Source organism: Chiloscyllium plagiosum, chromosome 3 (genome assembly GCF_004010195.1).
Source record: "Chiloscyllium plagiosum isolate BGI_BamShark_2017 chromosome 3, ASM401019v2, whole genome shotgun sequence".
In the NCBI taxonomy this organism is placed as follows: domain Eukaryota; kingdom Metazoa; phylum Chordata; class Chondrichthyes; order Orectolobiformes; family Hemiscylliidae; genus Chiloscyllium; species Chiloscyllium plagiosum.
Window position 1 is genome coordinate 67,993,623 of NC_057712.1, and position 24,186 is coordinate 68,017,808.

General features: G+C 40.9%; 1 protein-coding gene across 1 annotated transcript in view; it reads right to left on the minus strand.

Moving 5' to 3' along the window:
* Positions 1–23,897, minus strand: part of LOC122548648 (axonemal dynein light intermediate polypeptide 1-like) — a 33,076-nt gene extending 9,179 nt beyond the window's left edge. Inside the window, exons 1-3 of the mRNA XM_043687483.1 lie at positions 23,837–23,897; positions 23,071–23,453; positions 8,190–8,296 (exon numbers count right to left, since the gene is read on the minus strand). Coding sequence (XP_043543418.1) covers positions 8,190–8,296; positions 23,071–23,151 — 188 coding nt within the window. The 5' untranslated portion in view covers positions 23,152–23,453; positions 23,837–23,897. The remainder of the gene's footprint in view (positions 1–8,189; positions 8,297–23,070; positions 23,454–23,836) is intronic.
* Between the last annotated feature and the right edge of the window lie 289 nt (positions 23,898–24,186).

The following is a 24,186-nucleotide window of genomic DNA, read 5'->3' on the forward strand; positions in this document are numbered from 1 at the left end:
TGAAGTTTTTGGAACCAGGGAAAGAAAGAACATATTGAATTAAATAGAAATTATTGGAACAACATGCCACAGCATTTTCCCATTGAAGCAGTTGAGAAAGGCTCCAAGGAGTCAACGTTTCAAGCTCATTTATTACAACCAGATGAGAAAGGGTAAACCAGGTTCCATTTCTTCAGCCATCTCAGCCGATCACTACAAATGTTTTAGCAGAAGGCTATAACTCATTTCAATTAAAATGTTGCTAACTATTTCTGCTGTATGCATCAAGTATACAATTTTCATGCAGACGCTTGGGCTATCATACAATGTCCAGTACAAATAAAGACAAAATAACACACAGTTTTAAGTTCTTTCGGAATCCTTAAGGCTCAAGATTTTAACCTGTGACCATGGTGGATTATTTGGATTCTTGGATGCAGTTAGCAATCATGAATATTGCAGTTTTGTTTTAAATCCTCCATTCCCTAGTGCTTATTTTTCAGCCAGTGTTGTTAACCTGGCACCTTTCTTCTTGGTAGTGAAGGAATCAGCTTTCTCAGTCCATGTTTATTTCAACATTCCATCCTTTGATTTACCAAGAATGTCCTTGAAATGGAAGCTATTTGTACATTTAGTACTTGTGGAGGTTATTGTTGCGGCTGGTAACTACAGCAGATGTTTCATTCCCAATAAATGAAGATCATCATAATGAAGAAGGTTCTCATAATGGGAAACATAGACTTTTTCACTCTTCCATTGTAGGCCTGATTGGTGTGGTTCATTGCCTTTGGAGAAATGTTAATTTCAGCTCAGACTATCTTTGATCTTAATCATGTTGGTTTCATGAAACCTGATCAACCCCTGTGTGGGTCAGGTGGTTCCTGTGAGTATTTGTTCCATTTTTAAAGTATTTCCATCCATGAAAATCCTTGGTATCAAGCAGGCCAATAGAATTCAAGGATCGTTCATTTGTATTTCAAACCATCCCAGAAAAAATGATTATTGAAAGACTTAGTGTTCAATTGCTTTGAAACAGTTTTCTACTAAATTAAGATTTATATGGTCGTTTTCTTCATGCATAGTTTTTAACACCATTTTTAGTGCATATCTTGGAAACTGATGCAGATTTAATCATTCCTGTGATATTTCAAAACATTGAATCCTTTCCTTTTGCCACCCAAATATCATCTATTGGGATTCTGGTGACATCAAGCACGTGATTCTAATGCCCAATAGCTTTTGTTTGTGATTGCTTCGAGGAGTTATGAAACAAACATAAAATTATCCTGAGCAAACAGCTAACTGTGCAGACAGACCTTTTGCCTTTTTAATTCTTTCATTGGGTATGGGCTTTGCTGGCAAAGCCAGTATTTGTTGCTGATCCCTAATTGCCCTTAAACTGAGTGGCTTGTTAGGCCTTTTCAGAGAGAAGAGTCAGCCATGATAATGGAATCCCAGCCTTTTCTGAACATGGAAGGGCTTGAATTGAAATTCAGCACCGTATTGTCAGATGTTATGACCCAGTCAATGTTATCACTGGACAAGTCAGATTCCAGACTAAAACTTGGCTTAACAGATCTTTTTTTTTATTTAATATTGTGGTTTTTCACTGAAACATGTGAACACAATCTTGCAGCTTTAGTTTTAACAAAAAGTTATAATTAATTACACAAGAGAAAAAGTAAACTAGAACAAAACAAGCAATTTACATTTCACACAATTTAAAAGATTTCAAAATGCACAGTAAAAATAAAATTCAACCAAATCTAATACCAATGCACCTAATATGAATGCCATTACTTTACAGTACTAAAATAATAGAAAGAGTACCCTTCTCTATCACATCTTTGTGCTCAACTTTATTGTTTATTTTAATTCCTTGTGTCAAGAATTTTATTACCCTTTCCTTGATACACAATAGAACTTACATTTTCTTTGCTTCAAATAACCCCTTCAGGTTTCTAACCAAACACTTTAGATTAGATTACATTAGATTACTTACAGTGTGGAAACAGGCCCTTCAGCCCAACAAGTCCACACCGACCCACCGAAGCGCAACCCACCCATTCCCCTACATTTACCCCTTTACCTAACACTACGGGCAATTTAGCATGGCCAATTCACCTGACCTGCACATCTTTGGACCGTGGGAGGAAACCGGAGCACCCGGAGGAAACCTACGCAGACACGGGGAGAATGTGCAAACTCCACACAGTCAGTCGCCTGAGTCGGGAATTGAACCCGGGTCTCTGGCACTGTGAGGCAGCAGTGCTAACCACTGTGCCACCGTGCCGCCCACTTGTGCCACAGTGCCGCCCACTTCTAGTAAAGATTTTTCAAACTAAACCCTTATACTGAGGTAATCTATTTCCTAACTGTTCTGAACTAATTCCTTTCTCCAGGAGAAACTGTTCTCACATCTGACCCCAGGTCATCTGTGAGCTGAAAACTAAAATGTTCCAAATTGATGGTCCATCCTCTAGGAAAATTCATTTCTTCCATCTTCTAAATAAACTAAAAGCAAGCTAATGTCTTTCAAAGTTTGCTGTTGGATTGTAAAACCATTACAATAAGAACAAATTAACATTATCACTCCAGGAGATCCCTAGTTACCTGATGCCTGAGACTTATTGCTTTAAAATAATGTGTCAAGAAAACCCACCATTTCCCCACATTCTCCTAATGAAGAAGGAAGTCCCAGTAGGAAGGCTCAATGTACTTAGTTATTGTTATTGAGGAGGGGTGGGAGGGACTTCCTTCCTGGAAATGCATAGAGTAATTGATTCAGGAATCTTGCATCTAGACATGAAATGCCACTACTCTGACACAAGTTGTTCCAGTACAAATACTGGCATCTACCCAACAATGTGAAAAATTGCCTAGATATGTCCTATACTTGAAAAGCAGGACAAATCAAATCCGGCCAAATGGTCAACTCTCAATCAAAGTGATAGAAAGGGTAATTAACAGTGCTATCCAGCTGCATTTGCAAAGGAGTATACTGCAGTCTGAGGCTCAGTTTGGATTCCATCAGGGCGACTCAGCTCCTTGGCCTCCAAATGTGATCAAAACAACTGAACTCCGGAGGTAAGATGAGAGTGACTGCTCTTGACATCAAGACAGTATTGGAACATAGGAATATAGGAACAGGAGTTGGCCATTCAGCCCATCAAACCTGTCCATCCATTCAATACGATCATGGCTGATCAAACACTTCAATGCCTTTTACCTACTCATTCTCGTAGCCTTATATGACACTGGTATGCAGAAATCTATTTGTCTCTACTTTAAACACACTCAAGGACTGAGCCTGTACACAATTTTAATTCTGGTTTCAGACTCCCTTAACCAGGGGAAACAACTTACTGAATCGCCATCTCTATCCCTTTCAGTATTTTGTAATTTTTGATGTGATTGCCTCATTCTTTAAAATGAAAAGAATAGAGGCTCACTTTGTCCATTCTGTCTTCCTTGGGAAAAAAATTAACCAAGCACGTTATCAAGGAGCACTAGCGAAACTAGAGTCAATGGGGATCCTGAAAACCTCTCCAATTTTGGGTCATACCTGGCAAAAAGATGGCAATGTTTATTGGAGGTCAGTCATCTCAGCTCCAAACATCTTTGCAACAGTTCCTCACTGTAGTATCCTAGGCCCATCTTCAGCTGCCTCAAATGTCCTCCCCTCCATCATAAAGGTCAAAAGTGGGGATGTTCCCTGATGACTGAGCAATGTGCAGCACCATTCATGCCACCTTAGATAATGAAGCAGTTCAGGTCTACATACAAGAAGATCTGAACACTGAGTCTTGGGTTAAGTGATATGTAGTACTTAAATCACATAAGTGCTAGGCAAGGCCCAATTCCACATAAATCAGAAGGAACGGGAGTCAGGATGTGACTGAAAATATGAAAACTGTTTCCAATGTTCAATCGGTTTGAGGCTGCTGCAAGTGGGAAAGGAATGAGCAAAACAACCCTGCATGTTCTTCACTGTAGTGAGTGTATTAAGGCATCAAATATCAAACATAAGGCTATCTTTTACTGGAAAGTGGCCAGACTGGGTAAAAACTGAACTAGATTACATTAGATTACTTACAGTGTGGAAACAGGCCCTTCGGCCCAACAAGTCCACACCGCCCTGCCGAAGCGCAACCCACCCATAACCCTACATTTACCCCTTTACCTAACACTACGGGCAATTTAGCATGGCCAATTCACCTGACCTGTACATCTTTGGACTGTGGGAGGAAACCGGAGCACCCGGAGGAAACCCACGCAGACACGGGGAGAACGTGCAAACTCCATACAGTCAGTCGCCTGAGGTGGGAATTGAACCCGGGTCTCTGGCGCTGTGAGGCAGCAGTGCTAACCACTGTGCCACCGTGCCGCCCACAAACTATTTACTATCAAGCTGAATGAATGGTCATCCTTTCAGGCACAGTCACACTGGTCACTCCCATGAACAGTCTTATGTTCAGGTCAGTGTTCATACTGCACAAAATATAATTATACCAAAGCATATGAACAACAGAAGCTGCTTGCAATCACTCTGGATATTGTCTTTTCCAGTAATCCTCTTGTATTTCTCCAATCTCTCCAAAAAGAAATTGAAAAACAAATCCAGATGAGAACTGCTTATGGAGAGGAAGTGAATGTAGAGTCATAGTCAAAGCCGATTCCATTTACACCAGTCAATTCCACTTACCTCCTTGAAAAATGAGCCAAAATATGAAGCAAAGGCCTCATCCCTTTCTGATTTATTTGTTTAGATCAGGGATGATGCTGCCGTGGGCAGCCGTTGATATAATATTTTAATGATGCTCCTAATGAACAAGGAGAAAGTGAGGTCTGCAGATGCTGGAGATCAGAGCTGAAAATGTGTTGCTGGAAAAGCGCAGCAGGTCAGGCAGCATCCAGGGAACAGGAGAATCGACGTTTCGGGCATAAGCCCTTCTTCAGGAATGATTCCTGAAGAAGGGCTTATGCCCGAAACGTCGATTCTCCTGTTCCCTGGATGCTGCCTGACCTGCTGCGCTTTTCCAGCAACACATTTTCAGCTCCTAATGAACAAGATAAACTTAATGGGAAAAAAATAGGCTCCAAACATTACCATCATAGCTGTCAGTCACTTAAAACTTGAGAGGCATCTGAGATGTTTTAAGAGTACTCAGCCAGGCCAATCCTAGAGGCACATGTCTTTGGCAGAGAGGATGGGAGGTTCTTGAGCTAGAGTTCTGCTTGTTCTCTTTCTATTTTTGACACTTCTCTTGTATTAATATAATGACTGGGTTATGGGTGCCTTTAGGAATGAGGACTGGAAACCATGCGAGTGAACACTCATGAACATGTATTGACTGTTTACAGTAGTTACTGAGACTCCATGAGAATCTTCTTCCCCTATGTTCTATGTACATGTAATTTTAAATCATCTGATATTACTAACAATGAATTCTTCCTATTAGTATGATAGTTACTAAACCATTATGCTAAAAGTTTTGTCTATGTTTTGGCTTATGAGATGAAGCCCTGTTATATTTTATTCATTCACTCATGGGACATGGGTGTCACCGTCTGGGCCATCTCTAGTTGCCCTTGAGAAGGTGGTGAGCTACCTTCTTGATTTGCTGCAGTCCATGTGCTATAGATAGACCACAATGCCATTAAGGAGAGAGTTCCAGGACTTTTGTCCAGCAATACTGAAGGAACAGCAATATATTTTCAAGTTAGGATGGTGAATGGCTCGGAGGGGAACCTGCAAATGCTGTTGTTCCCATATAACTGCTTCCTTTGTCCTTGTACATGGCAGTGGTTGTAGGTTTGGAAGTGCTAGCCAAGGAGTTCTGGTGAATTTCTGCAGTGTATCTTGTAGATAGTAGAGAGTATTGCTGAGTATTATTAGTGGAGGAAGTGAATGTTTGTGGATGTGGTGCCAGTCAAGCAAATGGAGTCAAGTTTCTTGAGTATTGCTAGAGTTGCATTCATCCATGAAAAGAGAGTATTTCATCACACTCCTGGCTTGTGCCTTGTTGTTGGATGTTGGACAGCCTTTGGAAACCATGATGTGGATGAGCCAATGTTGGACTGGGGTGGACAAAGTTAAAAATCACACAACATCATAGTTCAACAGGTTTATTTAGAAGCACTAACTTTCGGAGCGTTGCTCTTCATCAGGTAGTTGTGGAACAGGACCCTAAGGCACAGGATTTATAGCAAAAAATTACAGTGTCATGCAACTGAAATGATAGATTGAACAAACCTAGATTGTTGTTAAGTCTTTCATCTTTTAGAGTGTGTTTCAAGTTTCGGTTCATTAATATGTAAATCCCAGAACTTCTTTTAAGTCACATTCTTGAGATAACAAGGTTTTATAAAAAAAGGTGACATCTCAGCTCAAACAATGCATTAAAGGTGGGAGGTTAGAGTCTCTCTGTATCCCAGTCTTGAGTCAGACTGGTTCTATTTCCAAAGTGGAATTTACAAAATATTACATGGATTGACTGCCTGCATTGACTGCCTGTGGATTGTGCATTTTTTGAGCAAAGTAGAATGTATCTGCAAATATAATTCTGCAAATACAAATTCACCCCATAGACTTATATGTGTGTGCGTATGCATGAGACAGAGAGAGTGAATGCGTGTGAGTGTGAGTACACGTGAGAGAGTGTGTATTTGCGTGTGTGCAAGCTTGGTAAAGTGTATGTGTGAGTGTGATGGAGTATAAGCCTGTGAGAGGGTGTGTGCATGAGTGTGAGTGTGGGGAGAGGGTATATATGTGTGCATGAGAGAGGATCTGCTTGAGTGTGTGAGTATGTAAGAGTGTGTGTATGTGATAAAACAACATGGTAGACTTTGTATACTTATGAGGATCTCTGTTGCACAAACATTGGTTTGAAAGGCTTGACTTGCATAGTTGATTCTCAACTTCAGCTATCTTTCTCAAAGGTCACCATTATAATGGTAGGCATTTTCTTCAATGAGATCCAAAGCCTCTCCATCAACAAAATGCCAGAGATGTAGATGCATGTCCAGGAGAGGGCTGGTGGAGAATTGTTCTCACTGATGTTGAGTGAGAGACCGACTCCTTTGTATGCAGAGTTGAAGCAGTATTAAACAGAGTTAAGGACAGATAATGGCACAAGATCATAAGTAGAATAGAAGCAAGAGGTCATACGACCCTAGAGCCTGCCTCTCCAATCATTAAGATCATACCTCTACCTTTACTCTGCTTCACTGCCTAACCTACATATCCCTTAATTCCCTTAGCATCCAAAATCTAACAAACTCTGTCTTGAGTATGCTGAACCCATCATTCAAAGCCCCTAGGGTACAGTGTGTCAAGGATTCACTTCATCTACATTCAATACAGCTAGTCTGTTATACTGGGAAATGACTCCTAGTTGTAGCATCTGCAGCCAGGGGAAATATCTTCCTCGTATTGTCCTTGTCAATCCTTCTAAGAAGTTTAAGTTTTTCAAAGAGATCACCTGCTCATTTTTAAAAATTTACTGTTAAGTTAAACAAGTAGAATCTACTGGAAGGATAAGAGTTAGTTTGACTAAGAGCTGATACTGGAGTTTGTTTTGTTTTAAAGGATGTTGTGCAAGAGTTGGACAGCAGAAGGTGGGCTACATAAAAGACAGGAAACTACAAGAAGAAGGAACATATCCTTGTAGTGTAGGAGGGAATAACGAAGCTATTCTGTTGTCATTAAGACAAAGTATAACATACTCATTATTCTTAAATTATACAGAAAATAATTTGTATGAAATAAAGAATGATTCTGACAAGTCCTACCTAAATCTTGCCTTACAATGCTAACCTAGAGATAGCTGCACAGTTATAGGACAATCATTTTATTCAGACATTTTTCATCTGCAATACTATGGAGATCAACTACAAATATTAAAAGTTATTGTCCAAGTTGTTTATTTTATAGTTTGACTGCACCCAAGAATACCATAAATATGAGATTGAAAAATGAAGAAAAGAGATTTTTGAGAAGATTTGTAGCTCAGGTTGATGATAAGTCTGTAAGTTAGCTCGCTGAGCTTGAAGATTTGATTTCAGATGTTTCGTCACCATACTGGCTTCGCCAGAGACTCTCACTGATGATGTTACCCAGTATGGTGACGAAACATCTGAAAACAAACCTTCAAGCTCAGTGAGCTAACTTACAGACTTAATGAAGAAAAGCCCTCAAATCCACTTACCTTGGAGGTAATATTGCATTTAAAATGCATTCTATTGACTGTTTATTGTGTTCTTCTGATCCTTTAGTTGCTCCAAGAGTACATTTTTTAGGGCTTATTTTATGGTCCTGGGTAAACAAAACAGTTGAATAAATTATCAACAAGTAGAAAGGTCATTCTTCAAATTGATTATTTTATATTTTTGATAAACATTCAAGCTAATATATTACGTTTCTTCCTGCGTGATTTCCCACTTTCAGTCTCATAAACCAGAGTCTGGTCCAGAAAATCTCTTTCTATTCTGCTCATTAATACGTCCACTTTAAATTCAGAAAACTAGAGTATAAATCTCTGGTGGTTACATTGATAGCCCCTTAAAATGATCATGAGCTCATGCTCGTAACGTTGATTCTGCTGCTCCGTGGATGCTGCCTGACCGGCTGTGCTTTTCCAGCACCACACTCTTCGACTCTGATCTCCAGCATCTGCAGTCCTCACTTTTTCCGATGAGAATTGTGCTGCCTGACCACCCCGTCCTATTTCATGTGTATGATCGAGTTACAAGAACTGTACTGTTTTTCTCATCACTCACTGCCCCACGGGTCACAACTAAAAGGTACAGGTAGTTCTCCTATAACACACTTTTATGAAACACGATTTTTCTGTAACATGATTTTTGAATTGCTGATCTTTTTTTAATAAGGCGAATTCCCGTTCTCTGTTACGCGATTCTCATCCCTGGTATCAGGAGTCGTGTGCGCGGAGGACGGGACTCCAATTGGCATTACATAATCACTCGGCTTGTGCACTTTCTCATGAAATGTTTTGTGAACGGTATTGTGTAATTTTTATGCTGGTGGACTTGGAAAAGCATTGTGAAAATGTCTCTACAGCCTGAGGACAAGAAGCTGGGAGTAATCTCTTAAGTAAAAAACTTAGAGTTGAGATAAGAGTGAAATTTCACTGGATTTGATGAACAGTAAAAGGACAATGTTAAGGAGTAGTTTGAAACTTGATTTGTTGTTTGTATTAAGAGATTTATTTTCCTATTTTTGTTTAAAGATATGTTTAGATGTTAATATCTGCAGATTCTTGTGAATGTTTCAGTGACTAATCACTATGATAACCAACTGCAAAGAAAATACCAATACAGGGGCTTGGACACGGTCAGTCAAATGCTCAGATGGTCAGAGTCAGGAAATTCTGCTCATAGTGGGTGAGGGGGATGGTATATTATTACTTTTGGTCCATGTGTGGAGATGTCCTGAGGGGCTGAATAGTCTGTGCAGAAGAGATTCAGGGTGAGTCAGGGTCAGATGTTAGTGAGGATGAGTAGGGAAGATGTTGCAAGAAATGGTGGGTACAGTACAGAGATAGAATGAGTGAGGTATCAGCAAGAAGATGGTGGCACTTTCACAGGGAGAGTGGAGAAGGTCATTGATCTTCTTCCTACATTCTGTGCATTCCTTCAGATGGTTGAGACTGCACTGGCCTGGATGATAACTCTGGTCCAGGTTGGTGTGGTTCCAGTAGATCGGTGTCCTCTGGTGGCATGGGAGAAAAGGACATCCTACCTTTGCATCACCCCATCCCCATCAGCAGCATCTCCATGTCCCTGCCCACAAAGAGAGGCACCAATTTTCCATTTTCTCCCACATCCAGGTTGAATATCAGGAACCATGCAGGGGAGCTCTGGTCTGACAGCTCTTGGCTGGGTGTGCAATGTCTTTTTACAGATGGTGCTGCACCACAGATGTTCATCAATTCTGGGATATCCAGGAAGTGGTGAGTTGTTTTAGAAATGGCACATAGTACAATGGCGCTAGAATGTGTGGGAGGAGCACCAAAGGGTGGGGTAGATAATAAAGCAGATGGGTTTTGTAAATTAGGTAGTAGACATCCCCAAGCACCACAATGTGAAACCCTCTGAAAACTTTGACAAAACTGACACTTAGTGAAAGAAATTAAGATTCAGCCCTTGATCTACCAAGGCAGGTTTCATTCTGGGATCTGACTTGTGCAGTGTTACCCTTGGATGGAATCAAAAGACTGGCTAGAATATAGTGCAGCCAACAGCTATAGATACCAATTGAGAGCAATCAGTTGAAGTTTCTGATGAATTGCACTAAACAGTACCATACAACAGTTACAACAGGTCAAACTTTATTTAGAATGTGCTATCATTTGTGTCAGGTAAAAACAAGGACTGCAGATGCTGGAAACCAGAGTCTAGATTAGAGTGGTGCTGGAAAAGCACAGCACGTCAGGCAGCATCCAATAAATAGGAAAATCGACGTTTCAGGCAAAAGCCCTTCATCTATTCCTGACAAAGGGCTTTTGCCCGAAACGTTGATTTTCCTGCTCCTCGGATGCTGCCTGACCTGCTGTGCTTTTCCAGCACCACTCTATTCTGTTAGGCTAACTACCATTTTTGTTTCAATCTTTACTGGTACTTTTGGTGATTTGTCCCAACCCTGTTTTTCCCATATGCCCATTATTTGTATTGCATGATTTTCTATAACACAGCATCGCAGAGGACCACAATTGCGGCGTTATTTGAGAACTATCTGTAATTGTTTTACCTGGTTTTTAATAATGGCCAATCATATGTCTCCTCTGTATTTGACTTAAAAGAAAAAGGTCCATCTTCCATGTTTTCTTGATAAACATAAAATTACTCATTATAAAGAAGACATATTCAATGAAAATGCAAAATTGGTCAACCTATTTAGTTTGCAAACATTCAGGAAAAATGATTAAAAAACACTTTTGGCCAATAGATCTTAGTCACTGGGTGAAAAATAAAGGATAAAGTGTAGAATGTTCAGACATCTCTTGGTCTGCCATTCTGGTGCACAAGAACAAACATTGCCAAATGCAAGGAGATGTCTCTGCGGACTTTGCCAACACATTTTGCTTAGGAAATATTAGACATAGAACATTACAGTGCAATAAAGGCCCTTGATGTTGCACCAACCTGTGGAACCAATCTGAAGCCCATCTAACCTACACTATTCCATTCTTGTCCATATGCCTATCCAATGACCATTTAAATTCCCTTAATGTTGGCGAGCCTGCTACTGTTGCAGCCAGTGCGTTCCAAGCCCCTTTAACACTCCATTGAATCAAGGATTCTTCCAGACACATCACAGGAGGACAATCAGGGTTCAAAACAGATACTACACTGGACCCACCACAAGAGGTTCCCTCATAAATAGATGGGTTGGATTGGGATGCTCATTCTTGCTCCAAGCTAGCCAAAAACTAGAAAATCCAAATAGACACAATCTCCAAAGCAAAGCTGTAATGTGACAATCATAAACCCGAGTAAGGGATCTGCAGTAAACAAAAATTTATCACAAGACACAGGACTTTCAAGAAATCTCTTTTCTAAAAGAAGGTTTCTCTTTAAGAAAAAACAAGTATCGTAAGGACAAGCCAGGGACCTATAGACCAGTGAGCCTGACATCGGTGGTGGGCAAGTTGTTGGAGGGAATCCTGAGGGTCAGGATGTACATGTATTTGGAAAGGCAAGGACTGATTAGGGATAGTCAATATGGCTTTGTGTGTGGGAAATCATGTCTCATGAGCTTGAGTTTTTTTGAAGAAGTAACAAAGAGGATTGATGAGAGCAGAGCGGTAGACGTGACCTATATGGACTTCAGTAAGGTGTTCGACAAGGTTCCCCATGGGAGACTGATTAGCAAGGTTAGATCTCATGGAATACAGGGAGAACTAGCCATTTGGATACAGAACTGGCTCAAAGGTAGAAGACAGAGGGTGATGATGGAGGGTTGTTTTTCAGACTAGAGGCTTGTGACCAGTGGAGTGCCACAAGAATTTGGTGCTGGGTTCACTACTTTTCATCTTTTATATAAATGATTTGGATGTGAGCATAAGAGGTATAGTACGTAAGTTTGCAGATGGCACCTAAATTCGAGATGTAGTGGACAGCAAAGAAGATTACCTTAAATTACAATGGAATCTTGATCAGATGGTCTCATGGGCTGAGGAGTGGCAGATGGAGCTTAATTTAGATAAAAATGAGATGCTGCATTTTGGGAAAGCAAATCTTAGCAGGACTTGTACACTTAATGGTAAGGTCCTGGGGAGCGTTGCTGAACAAAAAGACCTTAGAGTGCAGGTTCATAGCTCCTTGAAAGTGAAGTTGCAAGTGGATAGAATAATGAAGAAGGCGTTTGGTATGCTTTCCTTTATTGGTTAGAGTATTGAGTACAGGAGTTGGGAGGTCATGTTGCGGCTGTACAGGACATTGGTTAGGCCACTTTTGGAATATTGCGTGCAGTTCTGGTCTCCTTCCTATCAGAAGAATGTTGTAAAACTTGAAAGGGTTCAGGAAAAATCTACAAACATGTTACTGAGATTGGAGCATTTGAGCTATAGGGAGAAGTTGAATAGGCTGGGGTTGTTTTCCCTGTAGTGTTGAGGCTGAGGGGTGACTTTATAGAGGTTTATAAAATCATGAGGATAGAATAAATAGTCAAAGTCTTGTCCCTGGGGTGGGGGTGTCCAGAACAAGAAGGCTTAGGGTGAGAGGAGAAGATATAAAAGAGACCTAAGGAGCAACATTTTCACGCAGAGGGTGGTACGTGTATGGAATGAGCTGCCAGTTGAAGTGGTGGAGGCTGGTACAATTGCAACATTTAAAAGGCACCTGGTTGGGTATGAGAATAGGAAAGGTTTGGAGGGATATGGGCCGGATGCAGGAAGGTGGGCCTAGATTAGGTTGGGATATCTGGTCAGCATGGATGAGTTGGACCGAAGGGTCTGTTTCCTGTTTCCATCTCTATGACTCTATTCCTTTGGATATCCATAACTTACAGTCCAAAATTCTCTACGTAGCAGATTTCAATCCTACTATTCACATTCCCTTACAGTTTGTACTCAATGGCAGGTATTAAATCATGACTAGAGGCCTGTGATCAGCAGTATGCCGCAAGGATTAATGACAAACATCTTAAATCCAGCACCAAGCTCATGGTCTACAAGCAGCAGTGTTACCTGCCCTTCTGGAATGTGTGCATCATAGTCATGAACAATGTACTGCAGATGCCTCAAAACCCATGAAAAAAAGCATCAGCAATGCCTCCACAAAATCCTGGAAATCTAATGACAGGAAAGGAACTCTAATATCAGTGTCCTTTCACTCAGGCCAACATCTTCACTACCGAGGCACTGGATACACTCAGTCAGCTGCATTGGTTGGGCCACATCATCCATATGATTGGTGCAAGTCTACCAAAACACATTCTCTATGCGAGGCTTCATCACATCATGCAGTTATCAAAAGAGAAGAGGAAGGGCTTCAAGGATGTGCTCATTGAAGAAATGCAACATCCCACTGACTTGTGGAATCTCTAGCTGTGTGTCATGATTGTTAGGAGGTCAGCCAGGTGGGTATCATACAATATGAGTTCCCCGATTGGGGCTGTTAATTCAGTCCAATCAAAGCTCTGGCTGACAGATACAAAGAGGAGTATCAGATATCATGTTCATTCTGAGGGCTGGCTCTGAGGGAGCTGGACCAGTGTCAAAGACTTTCCATGTATAAATACATCAGAGAATGGAATACAATCGTAGAATCCCTACAGTATGGAAGCACACCATTTGGCCCATCAAGTAATACCAACCTTTGAATGACCATCCCACCCAGACCCACACCCCTACCCTGTCCCTGTTACCCTGCATTTCCCATCACCTAGACTGCACATCCCTAGACACTATGGGCAATTTAGCATGGTCAGTGCACCTCACCAGCACACTTTGGATTGTGGGAGGAAACTGGAGCACCTAGAGGAAACCCACACAGAGAAGGGGAGAATGAGCAAACTCCATACAGACAGTAGCCTGAGACTGGAGCTGAACACAGGTCCCCACCCCAATCGGTAGCAGTGCTAACTACCAAGCCACCGTGTTATCCATTTATCATTTGTGTGGATTAAACCTGATCTGTCATTTCTCTGCCCAAATCTGAAATCTCTCTATAGCCTGCTGTATCCTTTGACAATCCTCTTCACTATCTGCAACTCTGCCAATTTGGGTATCATCCACAAACTTACTAATCAGACCATCTACATTTCATCTAGACCATTTATATATACAAACAAAAAAGATCCCAGCACTGATTCCTACGGAACACTAAAGTCTCTGCAGAGACTTATTATTCAGCCTGTCCACACTCTACTCACACCATTTTTATGATCTTTTGATCTCTCTGCCTGTAAATTATGTGCCTGTGTGCTTCTCTTCACTCCACCTGATGAAGTGTAGTGTTACGAAAGCTCACGATATCAAATAGATCTGTTGGACTATAAACTGCTGTTTTGTGACTTCTGACCTTCTCTGACCAAGCCAGTTTTAGTATCCATCTAGCCAGCTGGATCCCATGAGATTCTATCCTCTATACTAGCCTGCCATTAGGAACTTTATGAAATGCCTTACGAAGTTCCATGTAGATAACATCCATGACCCTTCCCTCATTAATTATTCTTGTCACCCTCTCAAAAAATTCAATCATATTGGTGAGACATGACCTTCCCCACATAAATCTATGCTGCCTATCACTAACAAGTCCATTCATTTCCAAATGTGAATAAATCCTGTCTCTCAGTATCTTCTCCAACAGCTGCTCCAACACTAACATCAGGCTCACCGGCCTGTAATTATTAGATTATCTCTATTTCCCTTCTTAAACAAAGGAACAACATTGGCGATTCTCCAGTCCTGTGGGTTCTCTCCTGAAGGCCAAAGAGGATGCAAAGGTATTTGTTAAAGCCCCAGCTATTTTCTCCCTTGCCTCCCATGGTATCGTGGGATAAATTCCATCTGGCCCTGGGGACTTGTCTATCTTAATATATTTCAAGGCATCCAACACTTCCTCCTTTATTATTTTGATCTGGCTGAGAGTATTCACACATCTTTCCCTAACCTCAGATTGATCTCTTTCCTCACTAACTCCTTGGGTCCCACCCCACCCCCCCCCCCCCCCCCCCCCCCCCCACCCCCGCACCTTACTAGTTTAAATCCTCCCAAGCAGTTCTAGCAAATTTCCCTGCCAGTATATTAGTTCCCTTCTTGTACAGGTCACTTCTACCGAAAAGAGATTCCAATGATCCAAAAATGTGAATCCTTCTCCCATACACCAGCTCCTCAGCCATGCATTCATCTGCTCTATCCTCCTATTCCTGCCCTCACTAGCTTGGAGCACTGGGAATAATCCAGATATTACTACCCTTGAGGACCTCCTTTTTAAATTTCTGCCTAACTCTCTGTAATCTCCCTTCAGAATCTCAACCTTTTCCCTTCCGATATCGCTGGTTCCAATGTGGACAATGACCTCTTGCTGGACCCTCTCCCCCGTGAGAACATTCTGCACTCTCTCTGAGACATCCTTGATCCTAGCACCAGGGAAACAACACACCATTCTGCTTTTTCTCTGCTGGCCATAGAAACGTCTGTCTGTACCTCAGACTACAGAATCCCTAACACAATTGATCTCTTGGAAGCCGACATACCCATCTTTGCATTAGAGCCAGTCTCAATACCAGAAACTTGGCTGTTCGTACTACATTCCCTGAGCTTGAGTTTTTTTGAAGAAGTAACAAAGAGGATTGATGAGAGCAGAGCGGTAGACGTGACCTATATGGACTTCAGTAAGGTGTTCGACAAGGTTCCCCATGGGAGACTGGTTAGTAAGGTTAGATCTCAAGGAATACAGGGAGAACTAGCCATTTGGATACAGAACTGTTCAAAGGTAGAAGACAGAGGGTGGTGGTGGAGGGTTGTTTTTCAGACTGGAGACCTGTGACCAGTGGAGTGCCACAAGGATTGGTGCTGTGTCCTCTACGTTTTGTCATTTCCATAAATGATTTGGATGCGAGCATAAGAGGTATAGTTAGTAAATTTGCAGATTACACCAAAATTGGAGGTGTATTGGACAGCGAAGAGGGTTACCTCAGATTACAACAGGATCTGGACCAAATGGGCCAACTGGCTGAGAAGTGGCAGATGGAGTTTAATTCAGGTAAATGTGAGGTGCTGCATTTTGGGAAAGCAAATCTTTGCAGGACTTATACACCTAATGGTAAGGTCCTAGGGAGTGTTGCTGAACAAAGAGACCTTGGAGTGCAGGTTCATAGCACCTTGAAAGTGGAGTTGCAGGTAAATGGGATAGTGAAGAAGGCGTTTGGTATGCTTTCCTTTATTGGTCAGAGTATTGAGTACAGGAGTTGGGAGGTCATGTTGCGGCTGTACAGGTCATTGGTTAGGCCACTGTTAGAATATTGTGTGCAATTCTGGTGTGCTTCCTATCAGAAAGATGTTGTGAAACTTGAAAGGGTTCAGAAAAGATTTACAAGGATGTTGCCAGGATTGGCGGATTTGAGCTATAGGGAGAGGCTGAACAGGCTGGGGCTGTTTTCCCTGGAGCGTCAGAGGCTGAGGGATGACTTAATAGAGGTTTACAAAATTATGAGGGGCATGGATAGGATAAATAGACAAAGTCTTTTCCCTGGGGTCGGGGAGTCCAGAACTAGAGGGCATAGGTTTATGGTGAGAGGGGAAAGATATAAAAGAGACCTAAGTGGCAACGTTTTCACGCAGAGGGTGGTACGTGTATGAAATGAGCTGCCAGAGGATGTGGTGGAGGCTGGTACAATTGCAACACTTAAGAGGCATTTGGATGGGTATATGAATAGGAAGGGTTTGGAGGGATATGGGCCGGGTGCTGGCAGGTGGGACTAGATTGGGTTGGGATATCAGGTCAGCATGGACAGGTTGGACCGAACGATCTGTTTCCATGCTGTACATCTCTATGACTCTATAATCTCAATATTCCTGACATCACTCTCTTTGGTGAATACTGATGTAAAGTACTCAGTAAGGGTCTCACCCATTTCCTTCGACTCCACACACAACCTTCCTCCTTTATCCTTTAGTGTGCCTACGTTTTCCTAAACTACTCTCTTGCTCCTGATATATGCACAAAATGCCTTAGGAGTCTCCTTAACTCTGCCAGCCAACAATATTTCATAACTCCTTTTAGCCTGCTAATTCCTCATTTGAGCTCCTTCCTACTTCCTACTTCAAGGACTTTGTCTATTTTAGTTACCTTGACCTTCGGAATGCTTCCTTTTGTTTGACTAAACTGATAATTTCCCCCAGGCTCCTGAATCCTGCCATTCCTGTCTTTCATTTTCACAGGAACATATCTGTCCTTCATTCTAATCAACTGGTCTTTAACAGACTCCAACATATTTGATGTGGATTTACCCTCAAACAGCCGCTCTCAATCTACCTTCTCCAATTGTTGCCTAATTCAGTCATAGTTGACTTTCCTGATTCCTGTTGAAGGGCTTATGCCCAAAACATCGATTCTCTTGCTCCTCGGATGCTGCCTGACCTGCTGTGGTTTTCCAGCACTACACTCTCAGCTCTGACCTCCAGCATCTGCAGTCCTCACTTTCTTCTCATAGTTAGCTTTCTCCCAATTTACCACCTTAATTATGGTCCACACTTGTCCTTACCCATAAGTATCCCAAAAATGTATGGAATTATGGCCATTATTCCTAAAATACTCCCCCCTTGAAACTTTGATCACATAGCTGGGCTCATTTCCCAGTACCAGCCTAGTATGACGCCCCCCCTCTCTTTGGACTACCCGCATCATGTTTCAAAAAACTCTCCTGCAGACATCTAACAAATTGCTCTCCTTCCAAACACCCATCATTAAGGGAGTCACAGTCAATATGGGGGAAGTTAAAATCACCTACTGCAACAACCCTGCCATTATCACATCTTTACATAATCTGACTACATATCTCTTCCTCTTCAGCGTTGTGAATGCACCCTTCCTATTCCTGAACTCCACCCAAAGTGTCTCGCTGCATGATCCCTCCAGGGTGTCCTCCCTCAACACAGCTGTGATATGCTCCCTAACCAGTAATGCAACTCCCCTACCCCTTTTGCTTCCTCATCTGTCTCATCTAAAACATCAATATCCCAGAACGTTAAGCTGCCAATCCCGTCCCTCTTTCAACCACGTCTCTGTGATAGCAACACCATTATAATTGCATGCATTAATCCAAGCTCTCAGTTCATCTGTCTTCCCTCTTATACTTTTTGAATTGAAGCAAGTATAATCCAAGCCTCCAGATCTGCTGAGCTCAGCAACCTCTCCCTAACAGTTCTTCCTCTTTGCGATATTCATCTCAGTCTTATGTTCTTCTCCAGTTTCTTTACTTACTGACCTGCTGCTCCAGTTCCCACCCCACCCCCCGCCGTCACACTAGTTTAAACCTCTCAAGTGCCACTATAGAACCTCACTGGATATTGGTGCCCCTCCAGTTTAGGTGCAACCCATCCTTCTTGCAGTGGTCTCCACTTCCCTGAAAGACATCCAATAAGCTAAATATCTGAAGCTGTCTCCCCTACACCAGCTCTTTAATCATATATTCAATTGTACTCTGTCTCTGTTCCTTGCCTCTGTAGCACGTGGCATGGCGAGTAATCCTGAGATGGCTAGAGATCCTGTTTTTCAGTTTACTGCCTAACTCCCTGAATTGTCATTGCAGGACCTTGTCACTTGTCCTGTCTATGTCATTTGAGCCAATATGGACAATGACTTCTGTCTGCTTACCCTCCAGTTTCAGGATGCCCAGTACCCACTCAGATACATCTATGATTCTGGCACCAGGGAGGCAACATTCCATCCTGGAGTCTCTCTCGCAGCCACAGAAGCAACTATCTATGTCCCTGACTATCGAATCTCCAATTACCATTGCTCTACTACGTTTTGTCCCTTACCTCTGTTCAGCTGCTGTTGCTGTCACCTGATGGGCCAACCTCAGTACCCAAAACTTGTTTGCTTGTTTGACAGGAGAACGGCTGCAGGGCATTCTTGTACTGACTGCCTGCTACATCTAGAGATCACCTATCTTCCAATACATTGGGTGTGACCATATTTCTCTCACTTCTATCTATTATGCTCTCCACCATTTGTGTGCTCCTTAACATCTCCAACTGCTGCCCATGCCAATCCATTCATTCGGTGAGCAGCTGAGTACACTTCCTGCGGATATAATTATCAGGAGTGCACTCAGTGTCCATGATTGACCACATTTCGCAGATGGAGCACAAATCCCTTCCAACTGAAATGACTAACACTCCAGTGGTTGTTAGATTACAACCTATGACAGATTGAGAGTAAACTGGAGCATGGAACTCCAAAGTAGCTATGCTGGCATCAATTAAACATCGCACGCTGCTTGGTATCATGATCTGCCTGCTTCGCACACTGATGATAAAATCTCAATGAATTTCCAGTACAATATCCAGTATATTTCATATCAGTATGAGAAAAGAATCTGATATGAAATGGTTGATATTTTCGAATTTAAGAACTTTAATTGTTTAGTAGTCAAGCTTAAATGAAACTAACACAGCTATTTTGAAGCTCTGTCATCTATTTTACTCTTAATCTCCCACAGCTTTCAACACCATCAAAGGACCCTTCACCAGTATTACTTAAAGAGATCATCAACAATTTATAGATTAATTACCTCAATGACTCAGAGCCAATTAATGGACGGATTATAGTTATCTCTGAAAGAATTCTGAAATGTTATTTTAAAAACATGAGATTTATTTAACAGTTCTTAATAATGTTGATATATTATTTTGATTGTAACAAAATATTTGCATTAATCAGGTTCTTTATTTCTTATTGTTGAAGTTAACAAGATACTGCTGGGTTTGAAACAATTGAACAGCCTATGCATATCATTGTAAGTTAAACATACCATTAATGATATGTATAGATTTATGGATACTAATTTTGAGGTTCGGATATTACAACATCATGAGAATGAAGCTCAAATACAGAGGTTAATCAACATATTTTGTGAACCAGCAATGCTTCAACTAAATTTAAACCATAAGGCAAGTGAGTCAGAAATCTAGATTTTTACAGCCACAAATCAGGCAGTTCGCCAGTTCCCGGAAGCAAACATAAAATAAAGAATCATGTTGAATCTCTTCGAATTATATATTTGATATTTAAGGACTTTCTGAAAGAAAAGCTGAAGTTCTTTTGAAAGTATTTAGACATTTGCTAGATTGTGAAAGAGGATTATCATGTGATTTCTTGGAAATTAAGGAAACAGTTTAATATATGCTGTGAATGATCCTTTTTATGGAAATTGAGCAACTTTAGAAACAGCTAAGGAAAGTTTTCAGTACAATAAGAGATGGGGCTTACTCCCTTAATAACTTAGGGGGGTGGGGGGAATGGTTTTGAGAGAACTAAGGGCCTCTACATTAGTCGTTGCCTCATATTCCTCTCTGGACTTCAGTCCTATTCTACAGACCCAGGACTCATAGTAAGGAAGACATGTTTGAGGCTGCCAGACAGTCTCCTGCAAACCTGTTCTCACTGGAAGTCCCTGGAATCTAACAGAATCCAACTGCAGTCCCCAGGTTGCAAATGGGTTCCGTTCTGGAGTCCACTTATTAGACAATTTTTTTGCAAATCAGTGCACAGTGCAGGACAATATAAAGAAGCACTTCTTAACTACAGGAAATGCTTGTATGTCAGGTCTTTAAAGTTACAATGCTGTATGAGATCACACTCGTAGCTAGGAGCATTCATAAATTGGACAAGCATAAATTGGGGAATCTTCTGTACCAGTAATCTAGTCTACATGATAAAGCCTGAAATAGTGCATTGTCACCAATCTCCGGAGCCTCAAATGAAAGCCAGTCAGAATCGAAACGGACGTTTATCATTCATCTATGGCTGTGTTACATTCAGCTTCATCAACAGCAAAAAGTGGGCATGAGAAGTCACCATATTCTATACTTTGTTTCCAGACTCTTGACCCACTTTTTTTTTCCCTTTTTGCATTTTGTCTTAAACCTCTGACTCAGCAGTAACTTGTCTTTTTATGCTGTGTTTGGGTATGTATATGTGTGCAGGATTAAGGGAATATAGTTCTAATTCTCAATCCTAGTTTAGGTGATAACCAAAATATGCCACTTGCTTTAAGAATAGGTTTCGTTGTTAATAAACAGATTATTATGAGTTCATTAAAAGAAGGCTGTCATTAATTTTCTTTGGGATGGAAGCAATAAAGAGAAGCAATTAACCATTCTGGAGATGGAATAAACACATTTACATCAATGGTGTTTTTGATGGAGTAGTTGACTTAACTACTGATGCCTTCCTCTTGTCATAGTCTTCATAGTGGGCAAGACATCATCACACCAGCCTCAAACATCATGGAAAATGCTCAAATGCACAAGTCGGAAATCCAAACATCATTTTAAATAACTAATTAATGAGTCATTGTGTTTGTTGAAGAGCTTATGTCATGCATTTTTTTGTTCCTGTCTGCACTTTGCAAACATTAAATAGGAGGAGGTTTGGCAGTTATTTACAACAGTTTTCAAGGGCTAAAGAGCAGCCAGTCACTGGGATCATATCATAGCAGCACATGGCAGCAAATTCCTTTAGTGAAGGTGACAGAGTATGTACCTTTTTTAATCTCAATTTTACATTTCTGATTGCCATGAAAAAAAAGCAGAGACTGAGAGTGTGGGGCCTTTAAATCTGTAGCTGTGACAAACTTCCTGCTCACAGGATAACCCTCTGTTATTATTATTTGGGTCGAGATTCCAGCTACACTGCTGAGTGGCTGCCTTCCTGATAGAAGCCACTAATTGGCAATCCAACACTTGATTCACTGAATGGAGATTGGGGCTTGGAGTGAACATATCACTCACTTTCTATTCTGCTAAAAATGTAAAATGGTACAAAAAGAGGTCTAATGACCCAACATGTCTATGCCCACTGTCAGTGGAACAATCTAATCAGTTTCATGCTCCCACTCTATCCCCTTAAGGTTCTGCAAGTTTTTCTTTCTTTGAACTCATTGATCGCCTCTGCTTCCACCATCCTCTTTGGTAACAAGTTGTTATGTAAAACAGTTCTTCCTCATTTTCCCCTGTGTCTCCATCCATAGTCCTTAAATCTTAAAATGCACTATTTCAGATTTTACCATGTAGACAAGATTACTGGTATAGGATGTCCTTGATTTATGAACATCCAACTTACGAACATTCATAGTTATGAATGTGATCTCATACAGGGTTGTAAGTTTAAAGACCCAATATATGAGCATTTTCTAATTAACTGACTCAGAGTTGTTATTATACATCTCTGGATTAGGTGGAAACTGAAGCCAGACCTTTTGGCTCGGAAGTTAAGACTGCAGCACTGCAGTGCAAGGGCCCTTTCCTTAGGCTTTGTTCCATCAGCTATTAACAACAACCTCTCCTAGTCTACCTTAGCAAATGTGGTTATAATCTTGTACACCTCCATTGGAAATTCCTCTTCAATCTTCTTTGTTGCAAGAAGAACAGCACCAGCTTGTCCAACCTGACCTAATCTTCGAGATGAATGAAATATTTTATCTCTTTCATAAATTGTGGTTTGGCACCACTTCTAAAACAGGTATCAATCTATAACACGTTTGTTCCTTTAAAAGTCACAGAACAGAGTTGAATGTTGTGTTGAAGAATTCACAAGAAACAAGTGAGTACTGATTTAAATTTTACCAGTATGTAAAACATGTCTGGAGATGCAATCAATCAATGATCCTTGGCCTGATCAGTGAAAGTGACAGATAAAAGTTAACAGCCAATGGTGCGCACAGATGTATGTTTACAATGTATTGATAAATAAGAACGATTATAAGATGACAACAGCAAACCCAAAGGTTGCAAATTCGGAAGCTGCCCATTTATGTATATTTAGTTAATTGGCAAAGATATGGGCAGGAACATGTTAAATCAGATTTACAAGAGTTCTGATGAAATAACTTGCCTTGGATGCCGGTGCTCCAGTATGCACAGTAATTAGATGTGGATTGCTAAACTTCAAAAGTGTTTCAGAGGCTGGGATCATTGTCTTATTGATAATAACAGTTCCAGGCAGCAACAATTAAAATGCAATTAGAAAGCAGGATCCAGGGTAAGATCACGTGCACACTCGCGTTTTGATGATAACACTGTCACAATTAGTTTCCAAGGGAACCGCCTGCACAACACGCCACTGATCCCCGAGCAGAGCAGGGCATGGTCTTCTTCCCTAGTCCCAGTCCGGGTGCACTCGCTCCAAAACAAAAAGACCTGGTGGGTGTTACCGACCTGCCAACATCTTTCCAAATGCCAGTTTAAACGAAATGTCTGTTTACGATTGCTGGAAATCTGAAATTAAAAACAGAACATGATGGAGGTACTCAGCAAGTCTTATCAGCATTTCTTAATGAACTGCTGAGTATTTTCAGCATTTTCGATTTTTATTTAAGTTTACTTGACATTAATACTGCGAGAAGACTTGCTATACTCCAAAAATTGCGTTACAACATGTCAGCCACAGAGTGATAATTCAATAGGGATGCTAAAATTAAATTTACTACAATCTTGAACTAAATATTAACTCCTTTTATATAAATTATAATTTATATAAAATGAATTAATATTTAGTTCAAGATTGTAATCATACGTAGAACGCATTGAGAGAAAGAAACATGCATTGGTAAATAACTTGCAGCTTTTTCCTTAACCAATAACATCTCCATCACTGGTACCTCTTTTAGTTTTGAATTTAATCTTCTGACATCAATTAGTCTTCATCAATTTTACAGAAACAAAATGGCCTCCTTCTGAACCAGTTAAAGTGCTGAGAATACACATCTTATTAACTATCAGATTTTAAGGGTCAACTTGGTGTTTTCCAATGTGCATTTCAAATATCCAAGTAGACCATGGTGTTACTGATGTTACAACTGTCTCCTTTTCTGTAGCTGTCAGACTATCATGTCCAGTTCTCTATCTCTGCTCGATGTTCTCTGTTTTCTTCAAAAAGAGAACTAAAGTATGGATAAGTAATGGTAATATGATAATGGATGGATGGAGAGCATTTGGTGAAGGTGAATAT